Source organism: Anabrus simplex, chromosome 9 (genome assembly GCF_040414725.1).
Source record: "Anabrus simplex isolate iqAnaSimp1 chromosome 9, ASM4041472v1, whole genome shotgun sequence".
NCBI lineage: Eukaryota > Metazoa > Arthropoda > Insecta > Orthoptera > Tettigoniidae > Anabrus > Anabrus simplex.
In genome coordinates this window covers 18252858-18272640 of record NC_090273.1, presented here as the reverse complement: position 1 = coordinate 18272640, position 19783 = coordinate 18252858, and the positions used below count along the sequence as shown (strand labels likewise).

General features: G+C 38.9%; 1 protein-coding gene across 1 annotated transcript in view; it reads right to left on the bottom strand.

The window, feature by feature from the left end:
* Window positions 1–19783, bottom strand: part of LOC136881078 (apoptosis-resistant E3 ubiquitin protein ligase 1) — a 413531-nt gene that overhangs the window by 74860 nt on the left and 318888 nt on the right. The window contains exons 4-6 of the mRNA XM_067153696.2: window positions 16868–17067; window positions 12574–12811; window positions 6511–6680 (exon numbers count right to left, since the gene is read on the bottom strand). Of these exons, the coding sequence (XP_067009797.2) occupies window positions 6511–6680; window positions 12574–12811; window positions 16868–17067 (608 nt within the window). The remainder of the gene's footprint in view (window positions 1–6510; window positions 6681–12573; window positions 12812–16867; window positions 17068–19783) is intronic.

The following is a 19783-nucleotide window of genomic DNA, read 5'->3' as shown; positions in this document are numbered from 1 at the left end:
GCTATGCTCCAGAACGCTTACGAAGAACTGACTAGGCAGCGAGCAAGAGCTGCGCGCGTGTGACGTAGTGAGCGGGTGACGCCACAGCACGCCTCGCTGCGCTACAAAGCCTGGACTGATGGAGAATGTTCTACAAGTTTCGGATTAAATATAAATACGTGCTGCTTCGCTCAGCAGAGCAGTGAATGCGAGCGTATGTCGCAGCATGTTATAGTGAGCAGCAGTGCGCTGCAGAATGTGATACCAGTTTATGGCCGGGATTTCTATAAGCACATTAGACTGTAATATTCGCACCGTCAGTTCGCGGGTGTGGTAATCGAGCGTGAAGCCGCTGCTAAGTTTCAAGTTCGTGGACTTTAATATAGTCACGTTGAATGTGGACTTATTCAGATTTCCTTATATTGTGACAACCTTTTACTCCGATAGGACGTGAGGTGAATTGTGTGTCGTCTGGACATTATTTATTGACTGTTACTCTATACGAGTGTCCGAGACCCGCAAACATTTTCGAGTGTTCGGAATTGAAATTTTATGGACTTGAATCTGATTGCTCCTTGCCGAGGACTCGATACTTTAAGTTATAAATTGTGTTTAATCCAAATTTAATTTACCAATCCGTGAGCTGTGGTCATGAACTGTGAACTGTGCAGGTGTGGACAGCGCATCTCTATTTTAATGAACAGTGCATTTCCATTCTAATAAACAGTGTACATTTAATTTACGAACAGTCAAAACCAAGGACTGTCAGTACTCAGTTAATTTCGTCTTTTGGTTTCAACACGTGAACGAGTTTGATTCACGAACGGAACATCTTTATTTCATTTAAATTGAACAGTGCTTCAATGAACTTACTTCACGTTGTAATAGGTGCAACAAACTTTCAGTAACTTTAAACTGGACAATCAGTTCCGAGTGGACTTTATTTTGTGAATGTTTCTTTCACTTGACACGTGATAAAGTTAAGTGACATTTCACCGAGACATTTGTGTTTGGACTTTGTCAAAAGCATTTATAAACACTCTATCATCTGTGCAGAAGCAGCCTTTGCACTAACTCGCCCCAGAGCTGAACGATGTTCATCCATGTTCACCATTTACAAGGACTACCTCGACGCCATGGATCTTCAAAACACCGAATAGATCTTCTAGAACTTCCATCGGGGGACGAATGGTGGGTCGCTGCTATGGAAAATGGAGCTGCCGGAATCTAAGGACATCGCCAGCCATAGGACGAGGAACTTTTTCGACTGTATACGCTGTACAGAGGTGATATTGATCTCAATTTTTTAATAAACTCTGAAACAAAGTTTTTAAGATTTCTTTTAAACAAACCCTCTCCCTCTGTATGCACTTCAGCGACTGGTACATGCCCTGCGTCTCATCTCTACCGAAGTACCAAATTTACTGTTACAATAAGGATATGGAAATAATTGCTATCCTTTGCGCAATGTGTACTGCGGGGTCGGCACAACTGAGTTTGCAACTGCTGATATTTGTTTATTAGGATATATTGCAACTTCAATCAACCCAATTTTTAAAAATATTTTAAATATTATTAAGACAATTTAAATGAAATGCATTTATTTAAGAGGGATTTGTTTTCCAAAATGTTAAGGGGAAAATTGGGGTGCGTCCATAATGCGAATAAATGTGATGTGTGTTCCTCTTCATGTTCTTATCTTTCAACTGTATATGTTACTTGGGGCTAATATGCTATTGACTAATGTACACTTTAAATTTTAAAGCCTTGAAATTTAAAACAAAGTAGTGTTTGTAATATGTGCTTTGGAACATCTCTTTGCAAAAAAAAAAAAATCTGTTTATATACGAGTATTCAACTTCACTAGAACTGCCAATGTATATTGCTTTTATCGCAAGGGCTGTGGCTGGATGGTAACAAGTACAATGTACAATCTGCTTTAATAATTAGGAATTACTGTATATAACTATATGCAAAACTTCAGACAACCTGAGCAAGGATTAAGCACAGCAATTCTAAAGGCCAGAGTGCAGCAGAGCGTGCACTTAAATGACATTATACAGAGCAGAATAGTAAGTGAAGTTTATATACTACTTTGTGGTTCTTGTGTGCCAAGGATTTCAATGTGCAATCAAATTATCAACACAAAATATGCCTAAAAATAATGCACATAAGACTAGAATAAATATGGCATTTCAAAAATTAAGTTCCCAGAAGGAAACGATTGCAGTCTGACTTCTTTTGTTCTTGAAAGAACATCACTAGATTCTATCAAATCCTCTGAATTAATGGTTTGATTACACACTTTAAACCCAGAACGTATAGAACACAAAAGCATTGAATGAGGGAAATTTTTATCACATTCAATTCATTTAATCCTAGGTGGACTCGTAAAGGGAGAAGAACCACATGCAGAGTACTTCATTTCAACAGTTATTGCAAGAGTGGACACTGTAAATGGTTTTACACTTCTCAGTAATATTATTCAATTCATGAAAAAAAAAAGTGTGAGATTTGACAGAATCTGATGATATTCTTCAGAAGCAAAACATGTCATTCTATTTTAATCAAATTGTTTCTTTTTGAGGTATTTTCTAAATTTTATTTGTTCATAAATTAGTTTCGACAGACCGTTTAACCTAGTTGTGAATTAACTGAGTCAAAACTGAAAAGAAATAGCTTCCATCGTAAAAAATCAATTACAAATGTTAAAAACATTTAAGCTCTTTAGGTCTTTCAAATGCTTTGACAAGCCCACTGCCACAAAGAGGCGAAACACTGGTAATTTCATCATTGAAATGGCCTACCTTGAATGTTTTCAATATGGCATTTCATTGTTTCTTTCGTTTTCTACTCCACTAGTGTGTACCTTCCGAGTCCTTGCCTAGGTAAGTTGCTCTTCCTCTGAATTAGCCGTGTGATTAAGGACTTTACAACCAGAACATAGAGAATACTAAAACACTGAATGAGGGAAATGTTTATCAAATTCAACTGATTTAATATTCAGGATTAGGGATTATTATTTCAGGTTACAGTTCTATCACTACAACGGATATGGGAAGAAAGAAGACTTGTGATATCACACTCAAAAGCCACATGCTCTATTTGCTTGTGTTATTGCAACATATAGCTGACTTGGTGTGCCCTATAATGCAGCCCTTCACATTCAAATACTACCACGAATTCAAACCAGTCCCTTGTGAACAATATAATTGTCAAGTGCATCATCCTGCATCTAGCTTGTTCATTTAATACATCTGCAAACATTTTACTAGTATTATGTCAAATAAACACATTTCCTGAATACTTTCCAGCCTCTAGACATCACCTTAAGGTCAAAGACATAACCAAAAATTAAATTCTTCCTTGATCAACAAAAAACTAACAGACCAGCATTATTTATAGCTTTTTATTAAGGTATTTACCACATGAATTGCAGTAAATGCATGAAGATATTCAAAACAGAATGTCATATCCCTGTATTCTGGATTTAACATACTGTAAAACCAGTCCCATGTCTTATGATCACAATGAGTCATGAAAAATTTAATGCTAGCTTTTGATTTTATTATTTCATCCTTGGTGCAAGATTAAGTTACAGGATCTTCTTCCAGATCTACTCTAACTCATTAATGTATCATCCATTCCCAAGTTTACAACAGTTCTTGAAAGCCATTAATCTTATTTCTTAAATAAACTTTTACACCAAGCAACCTTAATTCACCCAGCTACCACTGGTATATAATAGAGTACTCTTTATTTGTGAACAGCTGACCAGTATCTTCCTTCAGTCTGTAATTAAGAGCTCTCTCTCTCTCTATTGATTGCTATCTTCAGAAAATGTACTGTATCTGTACATCTCTGTACGCTGTCCTCTAAGTGTTCCCTGGTTATACTGTTTAGTACTGAACATTAATGTGGGTTAGGCTTCCACCCTTGACCTTTATTAAAGCTCAAACTTTGTGGGGGGAGACTGTCTACCAAGTGTCAGAACATCTCCGGGGGAATGGAAGACCATTCTTCTTGCTGAGTTGTAGCAAACGTAGTTAGTGATACAAGTTGTTGGGTTATGGAACAAAGTCGCCATTTCAGCTCATCTTAAGAAGTGAGCAACAGGATTGAGGTTGGGGCTCTGGGATGACCAGTCCATTTTCAGAATCTTATAGTCCACAAACTACTCACAAACAGACCCCACATTATGGCACAGAGCATTAGCATGCTGAAACACATAGGGCCGATTGCAGAAACAATGACTAGTTTTAAGCATTAGGCAACGTCTACCTAAACATCTAAATCGATCGCGAACTTCCATTGCATAAATAATGTTCAGCTGGTGTTTAATTAGGCATCGTTTAAAGTTTCAATATTGGTAAAAAAATGGAGATAGAATTATCTTTCATGCAACTCTCTGCTTGTTGCAACCAATGAAATTCGTTGGTGCGCGCACCAAGCGCCAGTCAGCTGTTTGTCTTCCTACACATGACATGACTCAAATATGGGTGAGCATGAGCATGACTTGCCCACAGGTAAGAATATAATTTTCGGTGGAAATTAAATCTCATAACATTGTCGACACTAAAGCAACACGCCACTGTATGGGGAAGTGTAACTTTGATTATAGTGTTGTTATGGTGAGTGTTATCTATTGCAAGAGACTATCCTCATTTTTCCCTATTGAAAGTCTGTTAAAAGGAGAACAATAAAACTTTGACTTCCACCTATTCAATACATTAAATTAATACATTTAATGTATTGAGTGTTATCTATTTGTAAATAGCTTCGATGAAGGGAAGATGAAATAATAGTAATGTGTAACCAAATGTGTTATACGGACCATACAGATGTAGCTTGCATTCTGGAGATCGACGTTTCCCTATTTTTACACCAGGCAATACTAGGGCTGTTATTATGGCCATGGCTCTTCTTCTCCAGTCCTCTTTAAACAATAATGACCACCACCACCACCACTTGCCTTTTCCTATCTCACAGTTGCCGAAAACTTATCTGAATTAGCGAGGCGATTATATATAAAAACTACATACAACCTACTTTTTAGTTTTCACTGTTATGTGTGCTTACTTGGCAGTAAATATATGTGAATTCATCCCGGCTGATGTATGTGACAGCCTTCTGATGATTGGGACAAGTAATTCTGACATGTATGCAGTCAAAGTGATCTATAATTCCATGGAAATCACCCCATGTGTAACAAAATATATTGGTTGCCAAGAATTGTATTCAAGTTGATATTTACCAGACAGTCCCTTTGTCAGTCTTAAGAAACAAGTTAAATCGTCTTTTAAGCTCTACTTCCCTGTACATTCCAAATGAAGTGCTGAGATTTCGCAGCGGGCAACCCACAGAGAGGCCGTTGGACTAACCTTTCTTCCCAAAATCGTCTCAACATGATAATACAAATTACATGTTTCATGGTACATAACCTCTGATTGTGATTCACTCCTCTCATTTGAGGTTAAACAATGTTCTCGGCAGTGTTTAAACATGACCGGTTGAATATCGGTTTTAGACAGTGTCGAAGTGATAAATAACATCTCTGCAATGCGGCAGCCATACTTAGGCATTGTTTAACCGTAGACATAGTCTAAACACCGTTTCTGCAATCGGTCCATAGTGATCATCTCCAAACTGGTCTTCTAATGTAGACTACACACGCTGGTTAAAATGTCCTTATATCCTCCCCCCTTTAACTACAGTATTACAAGAGGACCAAATTACTTCCATGAAAAACACCCCTACACTGACACCTCTCCTCTGGCAAATTTCACTGTAGGCACTATACAGGCTGGCATTCGCCACACCGAAACCTTCCCGTCCGACTACTACAGAGTATAGCGTGATTCAAGTCTACCACTAAAGCATGCGGTATATGGGCAGATGTCTGAACCTTGAACCTTAGTCCACGTATCCACTAGCATGCAGTCATGGTGTTAGCTGTACAATTAGTGGCACTGTGGAATTCATGGGTGATGGTACCACATGATGTTCGTGTACCGTCTTCCTCGGTGCTCGACAGTTCCAGCCATGGCTTTATTGTGACTGTGTTTTCCTGCTTCCACTTTACAATCACATTCCTGACAGCTGACTTGTGCAATTTGACAAGGGCGTAAATGTCCCTGCTTGCTGATGTGGCAAACAAATAATTCCACGTTTGAAGTCAGTCAGCTTCCTTCCTCCACCTAATGTTCAGGTATCTCATACTACTAAACTACTTGAGTCCTCAGCACCAGCGACTTCACTTGTACAGAGGAGTGTCCGGATGTCTTTGATCAGATATTGTACATTTTGGATAAGTTTTTCCTCAAAAGAATCAAACTTGCTTCAATAAAAGGTTACTTCTGATTTAGTATCTAATGTTTGGTATACAAGTGCAAAATAAATTGGTAGCTTAGTAGGAAAAAGCAAGTTCTTTAAACATTAGATTTAATTGTATAACATTACACTGCAGAACTTCTACAGCTTCTTCATTTATAAACAGAAAGCATTAGGAGAAGAGTTGCAGGAAGTACATACCTGAGTTATAGCCACAGCATAGCCCTGGGTAGGGTTATCCTCTGGCTTGAAGAGGCACAAGTTGTTGAACTCATCGCGGGGCTCGATGGCAAGGGAGTGAGGTATTCCTGCCGTGCAGACCACGATGGAGCTGTGACGCACAAAGATCGTCTTGTGGGGATCGGGAGGTCCTACACAACAGGGAGATGAAAACTTAACCTTACTGAATGAAGAAAAATCAATATACAGTCAACGGCACAAAAATTGGCCGCTGCAGAGGATGACTTTCTTTCCTAATCTTCTTCTAGGATGAACATATTGTGCAGGTGACAGGATTCCAAGAATCATCTCTTTGGCCACTGACTTTCCACAGTTTATGAATGTCCTCATGTTTTCAGAATGTATAAAATTAAATATGGTAGTTCTTTGCTGACCAATTTTTGTGCAGTTGAGTGTACATGGTTATATTCATTTACAGAATTAAAACAGAAAAGCCACACTGTTGTTTATAAATATCCAAAAACTGAAAGGCTCTGGAAAAAAAAAAAAAAAAAAAAAAACAAACATATTTATAAAGAAGTACTGAGGAAATGATGAACATTTCACTGCCATACATATAAGATTTACAGATGATGGTTGTGAAAGTAGTGTGCAAGTAGGAGATGGAAGATCTCAGTGGTTTAAAACAAGAAAAGTTCTCTTTCCCCATTGCTCTTCCTCTTACTCATAGATACTATTACAAAGGAACTCGCCATTTGCGAGAAACTGAGAGAGATGATCAGAGGAGACTGGATCTTTGGAACACCAAGTTTAAAGAATATAAGTGAACTGTGAGCAAAAGCAAAACAGTGGTAATGAAAGTTAGCAGGACAAACACACCTTCTAACCTCACCCTCGAGGGAGAGAAGATTGAATGTGTGAATACCTTCAAATATCTGAGGAGTACAATATAAAATGATGGAAGTGCCAAGGACAAAGCATTGAACAGCGATCCAACTTCTTCCATCAAGTACGGAACACAGTATGGGACAAGGGAGTTCCTCAGAGGGCTACCGTAAACCGACCCGGTTTAAGACTTATCTCCTGCCTATCATGACGTATAGTGTGGAGAGTTGTGTCATACATAAAAGAGAAGTAAGTCAACTCCAAGCTGTTGAAATGAAGTTCCTTAGGTCAGCTGTACAGAAAACAAGGAAGGACAGAATTAGGAATGATCAGATACAAAGAACCCTGCACCATGGAAGAAAGGCTGAGTGTTCCAAGGCTGAAGTGGCTAGAACATGTTAAGCGGATGCAGGAGACTTGAACACCAAGGAAGCATCCTGAAAAGATCATTCTGGGGCGAAGACCAATTGGACGCCCTAGAAAAAGGTGGGAAGATCAGATAAAAGAAGAGGAGAGACATGGGATGCCCTAGAGAGGAAAGAAGCATACCAGGACCGTAATAAATGAAGGCACATCGTTCTTAAACATCCTACCCGGCTCGCTGGAAGGAATTCATGATGATGATGATGATGATGATGATGAGAAATAAGATTTATAGAATAAATAAGTAGTGTGTCCAATCCTGGCTTGTACAACCTGCCGTACTTGTGATATTCTGAGGAACAGCCATCAACAAACTTCACCCGTGTCTGACACTTGATTACATCCTAGGCATTTTCAATAAAAGATGGGATCAGGTGATCTAGCAGGCTACAGCATAAGTAAAGGGTTGTACGGTTACTGTAAAATGGATCTGGTACTGACTTACTGAAATAAGACCTACAAGAACACAAAATAGGCACTATTAATGGTGACATGGATACGTGTTGTTCCAATAGCACCTCATATCACAAATCCTTGCATTGATGCAGTACGGCTAATGAAAACACAGTTCAGTATTCTGCATAACCCTTTCAGATTGGGGCATGTTTAAGAAGAGTGTACCTGAAAAGACCATCTGTTAAAAATAATATTTATTATCAATCCATAACGTAAGTTGTAAGTAAGATATTGATATGATTTTCTTTCAAAATGTTGAGAGAACTATTCTCTTTGTTGCACGACATGACGAAAAATATACTGTGAACAAGAGGACTATTTCAAAACTCATTTTAGGTTTATTCTATCAAAAAAATATTGCCAGATGGTCTCTTCAGCTAGGCAGCCATTGGCGATATATTGTCAGACAGTCTTTTCCGTGAAGATGGGCACTGGTTGTCAACTGATCCTATAAGGGTTAAACACATTCTGCAATTCAACCTTTCAGTCCTACTGTTCGATGTACCATTGCACCCTGGAAGTTGTGTAATGACTTGCTAATGTAGCTTTTGGTGTGTGGTGGTGGTGGTGGTGATTATTGTTTTAAGAGGAAGTACACGTAGGCAACCATCCTCTATATAACACTAATCAGAGGGTAAAAATGGAAGGGATCCGACACTTCAAAAAATGAAAATGTTGGCCAAAGGAAGACAAGGGCCACAAAGGGCATGAAAATTAAAGACTCCCTTGCCCTCGGAAACCTAATAGCTTCGGGGTCGGAAAAAGCAAGAATTGACCACAGGAGGTCAGATAGGATAGATGAAAATGAGGAGCCTCGCACAAGTAAGTGGAAGCAATGCCAGGACTCAGCTAAGGGCCCCATGGTCGCCAACCCACGCTCCAAAGTTCAGAGCCTCTGGGGTCCATTTTAGTCATCTCTTATGAAAGCAGAGGATCTTTTTGTGAGTGCAACAAGCACAGAAACCATACTGTAATGAATTGCAATAAAGTGCTGGATTATTAACTGCAACACTACACTCCACGTTGAGTTGCTGTTGGCTGTACTCTACTATGAGTTACTATGGAGTTAAATATGGCAGCCTGATCTATATTCAAGCCTGGGCTTCTAAGTATTAAGGGTCTTAGTCCACCAAGATGACTGCTATTAATAGATTTGTTGAAAGGTATTGTAAAGGTGGATCTTATAAAAATAATTTCTTTATAGATCATCATCATTATGATCATCTAGAGTAGTTTCCAACCACAGGTTGGCTCTGCTTGGAACATAGGCCTTCCATCGTTTTCCGTCCATCCACCACTTCTCTTCTGTCGCTGTTGTCCAGTTCCCTCCACTTGCCTTGGTGCTCTTGTTTACACCTTTCAGCCAACTGTCCCTTTGTCTTCCTCTAGATCTCCTTCCCTTCAACTCCATTTCTAACATCTTTCTTGGTATCTTCTCTACTTGCATTCTCTTAACATGTCCATACCACTGCAGTCTTGATTTACCATTTCCCGAACTCTCTCATTTCTTATTCTGTCCACTCTTGTTAAACCTACCCGACACCTTTGAAACTTCACTTCCACTGCCTGTATTCTACTTTTATCCCTCTCCTTCATCCCCCACGTTTCTAATCCGTACGTCAAAATTGGCACAAAATAAGTCTTCTAGATAATTCCTTTACATCTCCGTGGTACGTCCCTGTTCCATATCAATCCTCCCACACTCTTCAAGAATCCATTTCCTCTTTCATTGATTTCCATCCTCTTTCCTCCATTTTCTTCAATTACACTTTCCAGGTATTTAAAGCTTTCAACTTTAGAGATATTACAATTTAATTGTATCACTTGTAACACTACTCCTACATTACAGGGCCAGCAGATTGGTGGCCAAAATACCGTACTACATGAAAGGGCAATTGTCTGTTCAGTCAAGAGATCAAGGTGTTCCGAGACAACTTATCATGGACTTGTTGCATTTTCTTACAAAGGTGGACTCATAAGGCATTAAAAAATGAATTTAAAAAAATGGAATGAACATTATATAATGTAGATGACCACAGAGATTTTCAGTGACCTAGGGAGCAACGTAGGTAAGGCAGTAAAGGTATGCTCAGTTCACCCAGCAGGATGTGGGTTCGATTTCTTGTCAGGAAGTCGAAAAATTGAAGAAATGATATTTCCATTTCTCAAGGTGCACATGGCCCTGAGGTTTACTCAGTCTACACCAAAAAGGAGCTAATCATTCTATCCCACTTAGTGTTGAGGTTAGAGATAGTGGAAGCCTTTACCTTCCACTCCGCCAAAGGTGTTCATGGGCTTTAGGGAGATGACTAAATTTTCAGCCATGTAGACACTGACTAGGTATGGGCTATTTTACAAACTATATCATATACCAAAAGGATGGTATATAAAAAAACAAACTGAGTACTACTGAGCATGACAAAACACTATGCATAATATGTGCGCATAAATGACACAACGTTCATATTTTCATAATTTATTTATTTTATTTGAGCCAGCCAGATGGCACATGCCTTGGTTGCCCGACCCTAGTTACGCCACTGTAGCTGTCTGTTCTGAAACAGATTTATAATCAAATGAAATGAGAATCCACTGAAATGGCACTGAAAGTATTTTCCAATTTTCTGTCCATATAGCCTTTCTTCTTAAGTTCTGATAGCGGCTCCTGCATATTTGACATTTTCTTGTTCCTGCGAACCAGAACCATTTAAAGCTGTTTGATTTTCTTCCTTAACATCACTTCCCTATTAACACAGTGACGACGGGCACCGGATGGAGATTACTACCCCTTGCAGACCACATAGTTCAAGCCTCCAAGAAAGAAATGATACTGCTGCACTCAAACCACTGTAATTTGAAATGTATTCAAGATATCAACCTCAAACTTGGAACATGTACTCACTAGGTTGCTTCATAGTCTGTACGTTACGATACTTTTTAAAGCAATACCGTTTGTGGCTCCATTCAATAGACTTTCTAGGCACAGTGTAGTATGAATGCCATATTTGTGCCATTTGTATACTCAATGTTTTCAAGTATGCAAGGATTTCTCTTTACAGCTATTCATCGTTTAGTGTTAACCATTAATCATTAGCTATATCTAATTCACTGTCACTCAGTACCTATTATAACCAGTCTGTACATAATTATTCACAATTATCAGTAGCCATGTTGACGTCAGCACGGGTGTTCCAGGGAACAGCTCTACATATCCGACATTATTTTGTTAAATACATGAATGTTTAAAGAAAGAAAGATGCAGCAATAATTTATATTCCAAGACTACATCATTTGGAACTCATAATCTCGCCCACAATTTCATCAATAGTCAAGAAAATACAAGGTGCATAAAAGCGAGAATTCTCATAGCCCGTCACCTATGGTCGGCTGGAAATTACGATAATTCTCAGTGCTCATCACCCATCTGGCACATCAGTTAATGAATCTGCATATATGTTGAAATCATTTGTCATCATATAGGGCACGTTGCCATGGGCGCGCCATCTTGTACAATGATTCTTGGTGCATAAGAATACCCATGTATATACGAAGTTTCCATGGCTACAACGATCGTACCATCAAAAAATACATCGACACTAAAATCTACGATCCCTCTACTCCACGACATGATTGAAAGTAGTTAAAATTATAGCCAATAGATAGCACAACAAGCTACAAATGATACACGTACGTAAAAATGGAGATGTCCGGGCCCCGTCGTCAACCGCTGGCCGCAGTACTACAGAAATCTCCGGGGCCGGTCATCAATGTGTTAATGTGAAGAAGATGAATGGCATTCACAGTCAAGTGATGCAGATCTTTTCGAGTATAGGCCCACCTATGACGGAAATCTACCATGGCCAGTATATGAGGAAGGAAAAATCAATGAAAAGATGTGAAGAAAACTGAGTCTTTTGGAATGTGGTGCTGGCACAGAATGATACACATACTTTGGACTGCATTTTGCACCAATGACCCTATTGTTAAACAGCTTAACCTCAGAATAAGATTATCACTGATGTGCGAACAAAGAGTTTTATGATTCTTAGGTCACACTATGTGATGCGCGAAAGAGAGTTTAGAAAAACTGATCATCCTTCTTACATGGGTGGACTTATGAGGCATAACTTTCATTTGTGAATTTCTGCCTGCACTAGCCTAACATTACCAAGAATGTAAGAGGTATGAACATCACATGTACTCCCACACCAGCTATCTCTCCTTGAGTTATTACTTCTCACTTATCACAGGACAACGAAACGACTGTAGAACAAAAAATTCTGAAAGAGGGCAACAAAATGAAGAAGCCCAAGAACTTACCTGGCAAGAAGTGTTTCACAAAGGGACTGCCTTGTACGTGGCAGCTACCGATCAAGACCGAGATGCGGTACTGCCCAGCATGACGGACAGTGAACTTCACTACTGCCACATTAGCGGCGCTGGGATCTGTACCGCCAAGTTCTGACACCGTCGCCACTCTCCGCGCACCTTCCGTCACCTCGACGAACAGGTTATCTGTATCACAGATGGGGTATGGTTGCCCATTTCGTTGATAAAACTGAAACAATGCAGACAAGATATTAAAGTTATTATGCTAGAAAGACAGAGAGGACCAATGAGGGCAGAGGAAGCAGTGGGACAGACAGAACAGGACAAGGACAAACTCTACTACCGTACTGTCTTTGTAAATGCTCTCTGCCAATCAATTGCAGTTCTTGATCTATATCTTCTTGGCAGTCAACAACCTCCTTTCAGCTTCACTGTTTCAACAAAGAGGCAGGCATCCATGCACGTTAACGAGGTCATTCTTGATATGGAAAGTGTAGGATAACATCAGAAATCATCAGAAATTGGAGAGATGAAGAAAAAAAAAGAAAAGTTCACAGCTGGAGGAAGACAAAGAACAAGAGCGTGGAAGAAAGAAAGAAAAAAAAAAAAGGAACCCAACAAGTTCGTGCATGTAAAAGAAAGAGAACTCTCTATAAATTAAGTTTGTGTACGAATTATATACAATTTTATAGCGTAAATATTAAATTTAGTCAATAAACCAGCAGTTCTCCAAGGATGTACCCCAAAATTGCCTGCTGGTGCCATTAAAAAATAATACATTTGAAAATATGAACATATAGAAACAGGCTTGAATATTTCAGTGCTGTTATTTATTGAACTCTGAGTACTGCAAAGATCAATAGGAACTTCAGAATATTCAGCCGGGAATTATATTATTATTGCAAGCCAGTGGGAAATGTGGGGTGTTTACTTTTGGACAATTTTTCAACACAGGGAGAACTGCAGACAAATACACCAGTAATTCTTAATCTACAGAACAAAATCTCTTCCGTTTCTTATTTTAATGTTAGCCAGTGCTGAGAATACCTCTTCATAAAGTTACATTATTGAAACCTGAAGTAGTTTAAGTAGGATATGAGGGATCGACATGTTTCTCGAGCATTCCCAGGGTTTCTATACTTTTCACTAGGGTTCATGACTAGTCCCTAGCGTTTGAGGTCCTTCAAAAACAGGCTGGATGTGCCCCAGTATTCCACAAAGTGAAAAGTATGCCGTGAACTCCTGCAATATGGTTTGTTCAAACGCAAAGGTGACAAGACTCACTGATAGCACCCATGGGAGAGTATGAGGGTAAGCCATAAAGTAAGCTTCCCTACTAAAAAGATCACGATAAAGAACACTACTTTATTTTAGCACCATAATTCATTTTTTGACATAATCACCAAAGTTATTTAAGCATTTTCTATAGCATAAAATGAGTGTAGTCAGGCTGAGTAGCTCAGGTAGTAGAGCACTGGCATTCTGAGCTCAAGTTGACAAGTTTTGGAGATGTCCCACTGCAATTTTCAGTACCAGTTTCTTCATTTGAGACATATGACTTATCATTAAAATGTCTGGGACTTCCCGGGTCTTGTATCATTCTACAGAGTGTCTCACTCAGAAGATCAAATCTGGATAGAAGATAATCTTATTACATGAAAAAGTTGATGTGGCAACACTGTACATTTCTGTGCTTCTTCTCTTTATAACTGTGTGTGTTACACTGTTCACAGTAGCCATTTGAAAGAGAAATTGAATGAGTATTAAACCTGTGATATGGAAGGAAATGATTAACATAACCTCCACAACCCAAGAAGAACTTTTTAACCCTTAAATTGTGAGGTGTGGTCACACACATCGTGGGAAACTTTTAAAGATTTATTCTATCCCTTTCTGTCTTTAGCTCCTGTCTTTTCTTTCGTCTACCTCCCTACCATGTGAACTTGAGTCCCTACACAGGTCAGTGTTGCTGTAGCTGTTGACACGTGCTTTTGATTGCGTAGTAAAATGTTTGAGCGGTATGACAGACCGCACCACAATGGTTCATGCATGCGGGTGGTGGACCATTTCGATTAACTCAAGTAGGGGAGTGTGGATTTGAAAGCACTGTACAATCATTGCTTGAAGAGGATCAAGTGATAATTAAAATGACTCTGATGAAGATTTCTTTATTACAAAGGGTGAAAATATTTTCTGTACGTTGCATCAGTGATGGTGCGGAAGGGGAAGAAGAAGAAGAAGAAGAAGAAAATGAGCCTGCGAATGACGATGATAACACTTCTTTTAGAGCATACTACAGAAGAAACATATATTCATGGTGACGTGAGCATTCTTGAAAAGGAGCAGGACACAAAAGTATAAGAAGTTTGCGTAAAATGTTATATGTGCTTTACATGCTGTGATTTTTGACAAAATGATGTAAGTTACCTTGTTTAACTGTCTTACTCTGTCAGTCACATGTATTTGTTCCTAAATAATAGCTATATAGTGATATTTTATAAAGGATCCTTACACTAAAATTAATTAAAACTAATGATCAGTGAAAATATTCTTCCATTCTCTATTAGGAGTGAAAGTAAGGGTAATAGATGTACGCTTTGATTTTATGAAATATTTGCAATTTTAACCCATATTAGATTAATGTAAGCATCAATACAAGCAATTATAAGTTAGTCGTTTGATTACGTGTGGCTATGTGTAACTAAAATACATCAGCGGTCTCTCAGACCTCACCTCACAAGTTGAGGGTTAATACTTTTAGCGATGGAGATGCTGGATACTTCCATTGTATGCTGTTTTGTTCTGTGTCTGGTTCAAGGAGATAATAGTTTTATCTTATATTGCTATTTTGAAGAGAGTGGCTGAGTCATCCTGATACTGCATCAACTGTAGCAATGAAAGACTTGTACAATGACTTTCTTGTGCGCAAAACACATCATGAACGTGCTTTCCCATATCCTAGTCTCCTGTGCACAACATTCCACATAGCACCACGATCAACACTGAATGCCTGCAGCAGGAAATATATGGCATCTTGTCAATGTATCTGCCGACCTGTTCAAGGAGTATCTGTGACTACCTAGATCTTGTATCATTCTACAGGGTGTCCCACTTGAAGATCAAATTTGAATAGAAGAGACTCTATTACACATAAAAGTTGATGTCGTCGTAATCACTGAAGAAGTGTAAATGGTTATATGACCACCACCAGTGGATAGCTTTTTGCGCCACACACAAGGGTGACCACATACATCAAATATCTTTTTGCGCCACACACAAGGGTGACCACATACATCAAATATCTTTTTGCGCCACACACAAGGGTGACCACATACATCAAATATCTTACAAACAATGTTGATAGACATGTTGAATCTTCACCTGGGAACTTGTGTTTCTTGAATTATTTCTTTAAAACACATTTTTTGGATAGGCACAAGGTGCGTAAAGGAGAAAAGAAAAATTCTGCCAAACATGCTCTGGAAAGTTATTACATATTCGAAATAAGACTGCACTTGGGCGAAGCAGCTCTGGTGCTTGTTTATCAGAATTCACAGATGACAGCAGGTTGAGCAGCAGACATGTCAGTGCCCTGAGTACAGTCAAATTCGAGTCTTGCATTACCGATGGGACACAATGTCAGTTTAGAGAAGAATCTGTTAGTGCTACAAATGCAAAAACAATCCATGATGAATTCAGAATTGAATATGTGTTGATTGTTCAGGGTCTACTGCATCACCAAGGACTGACTGCCTAACTATCTGAAGTCATAGATTTAGTGCACAACTGTACGTGGCAACAGATGTAAACAAGCCGTAGTTCCTCCTTTAGTGAAGTGCAGTCATATTTTGAACATATAATACCAGCACATTAGTGCTAATTAGGTTTTTGCTGAGCAATTTTTCCCATTATTTGGCACTAAAGAACAATAAAAGTGAAATACTTTAATTTATTTGGGTAGGGAATACCAAATAACAATAATGCCGATCTTTAACATAACTGGAGCAATTTATATATATATAAATCTGTATCTATCACATCATTTCTCAACATTACACACATGTGTGGAACATTTTTCTTGGAGAGACACTAGTAACATAGTGAGTTTTGGTTCTACTACTGCATCGACATATTCCAGGCCTGATATCTGCTGGCCGACAACAGCAACAGAAACAACAGTAACACACACTGCGAGATCTGCACAATCGTTGCAGCATGATGGTGTGGGCCAGGTGGGAAAGTGTTAGCCACAAGTTTGACAGAAAACTTCAAGAGTATAACTCACCTTAACAGTGAAGGTCATTGTCTCTCCGACAGACTGAGGATCTTCCCACTCGAAGTTCACCTTACAGTTGCCAGGGAGCAGGTACTTGCCTGTCACATATTGGAGCAGGGTGTGCTTGGCCTCAGGGGCCAATGCAGGCTGTGTCATGGCTGCCAGGGTTACCAACCCTGCCACACTGACAGACACCACCAGCATCCCACCTGAACAAGAACAGGTTCAGCTGAGTGCACAAGATACAAATGTCAGGTTACAAGACAAGTTTCTCAATCTGGCTGAATACGACAATTTCAATAAGGTCAAAATGAAAATAGTCACTTGTAAACCACGAACCCCATAATCCTGCATACTCTCACAAGCCCCGCCCCATTTCTCCACTTCACCTCCTCTTAGCCACATTGTCTTGCGTCCTGTCTGCAGGAGCAAGTCAGTCGAGGGCTGGACTCCGTAGTCAGAGAACACAGGTAATACAAGCTGGCCATGTAACGAAAGTTAATTTTCATTCTTCATAACTTACCTTGAATGTTTCCTGTTAGTCACCATTTTTTAACTCTTAATTTGATTTTTATTGTCCATTCTACAGACTAGAAATCAGACGGTTCAACTTCAGTAACAAGTTACGTATATCAGCCTATGTCTCAAGATAATAACTAAGCCAACAATATACAGATAATAGCTGAACTACACCAGGTGACAGTGAAAACACTGAACAAAAAGGTCTCCAGCTCAAGGCTGTTTCAACGATCACCACCCTACAGTTTTAAATTTTCACCCTGTTTTTTAAGAAAAAACTTTTTAACTAACACTTAATTCTGTGTGTCTGATGTTTTAATTTATTTTATATTGTATGTCTTACTGAGGATGACCGTATGCCGGGTTGATTACATAAAGTTTTGTCTTAATTGGATGTAAATATTATTGTACTGACTAGGAGGATATTGACATAATTTTGTACAATTTTGTAAGAAAAACGTATAAGTCTCTACCTTGTAGGTAACGTCATTTTGAACCTCAGTTTAGATTAGGACTTTCACCATATGGGAAATAAGTGTTGCTAAAGTGGAATATGATGTCAATAACAGTGATAATAATTTGCCACTATCTGAAAGAAAAAAAGAGATGTGCTATCCGATCAAAAGTATCTGGACATCACTGCACACTAGTAAACAACAAAAACTGATGCATCATAACAGTGTAAAAGGAGGTAGGGAGGTGTGACTTTCAACATGGGGTGATCATTGGTTGCCATATAAGCAGGAAATCTGTGAAGGACATTTCTAACCTTACGAATGTACCTAAATCAACTGTCAGTGATCTAACTGTAAAGTGGAAGCATGGAGATACAACCGCAGCACAACCTTGATCTGGTCGGCCACATTTACTGGCATCCAGGAACCAACAAACATTAAAAAGGGTAGTACGAGAAAATTGTCGCTTGTCTGTAGAAAGAATCACCACAGAATTTCAAGGTACAGTCAGTCCTATGACTGTATGTCAGGGGTTAAGAAGAACAGGGTTTCAAGGTCGAGCAGCTACCAATAAAACAAATATTTCCCCTCTTAATAAAAAGCGTCATCTGGCATGGTGTTGAGAGCAATGCTACTGGACACTGGAACAGTGGAAACAGGTAATTTGGAGTGATGATTAATGTTATAAACTGTGGCAATCTGATAGGAGTATTTGGGTATGGAATGCCTGGGGAACACTATCTGCCTGAATGTTTACTGCCTACAGTGAAGTTTGGAGGAAGTGGCAATGTGGTGTAGGGATGTTTCTTGTGGCATGGACTGTGCCCTCTAGCAGGACTGCGTCACTGTAAACGCAGAAGGATATTAATACATTCTGAAGGCTTTATACTGGAATATGTGATAAGAGTTGCTAAAGTGAAACTTACGACAATATGGGCTTAGCACAAGGAAATTTATTTTATGTAATTCATACCGCCTAGCATGGAAAAATCAGTTCAGTGATGGCTATTGTTTTTAACCAGCATGATAATGCTCTGAGTCATAAAGCAGGCTCTGTAAACCAATAGGTTAAGGATAATAATATTCTGTAAATGGACTGGCCCGCCAATAATCCTGATCTAAACCCAACAGAACAGCTGTGGGACGAGTTAGATCAGCACCTTCGTTCCAGACCCCACCATCCAACATCAACACATTCTCCGGCTACAGCTCTTTGAGAAGAACGTGCTGCCATTCCCATGCAAATGTTCCGACACCTGGGGGAAAGTCTCCCCAACAGAGTCAGGGATGTGATAAAGGCAAAGGGTGGACCAACATCGTATTAAATGCAACTACTAGAGAATATGTTACCAGCAAACTCTGTCTTCATTTTGCGGTCTGGGTACTCTTGATCAGATATTGTATTCTGAATCAGCTGGGCTGAGTAGCTCAGATTGTAGAATGATGGCCTTCTGAACTCAAGTAGGCAGGTTTGATCTGTCTCAGTCTGGTGATACTTGAGGTGCTCAAATAAATCAGCCTCATGTCGATAATTTCTCAACACATGAGAAAAACTCCTGTGGGACAAAATTCTGGCACTTTGGCATCTCCAAAAAACATAAAAAGTAGTTAGAGGGATGTAAAACCAACATTATTATTATTATTATTATTATTATTATTATTATTATTATTATTATTATTATTATTATTATTATTATTATTATTATTATTATTATTATTATTATTATTATTATTATTATTATTATGAATCAATGCAAGTATCAAACTATACAACAGTAGATGATGGCGTAGTTACAACAGAGGTACAAATGGACAAAGTTGTGGTAAGTGAAGTGTAGAAGAAAGGAAGAAGGAAGGGATGCTTTAGAAGCCATTAGGGTTGTGAAAATTTTCTACAAAGCTTGGGGAAGGAGCAATGTAATTGTGATGCATATGAATATACAATGTAATT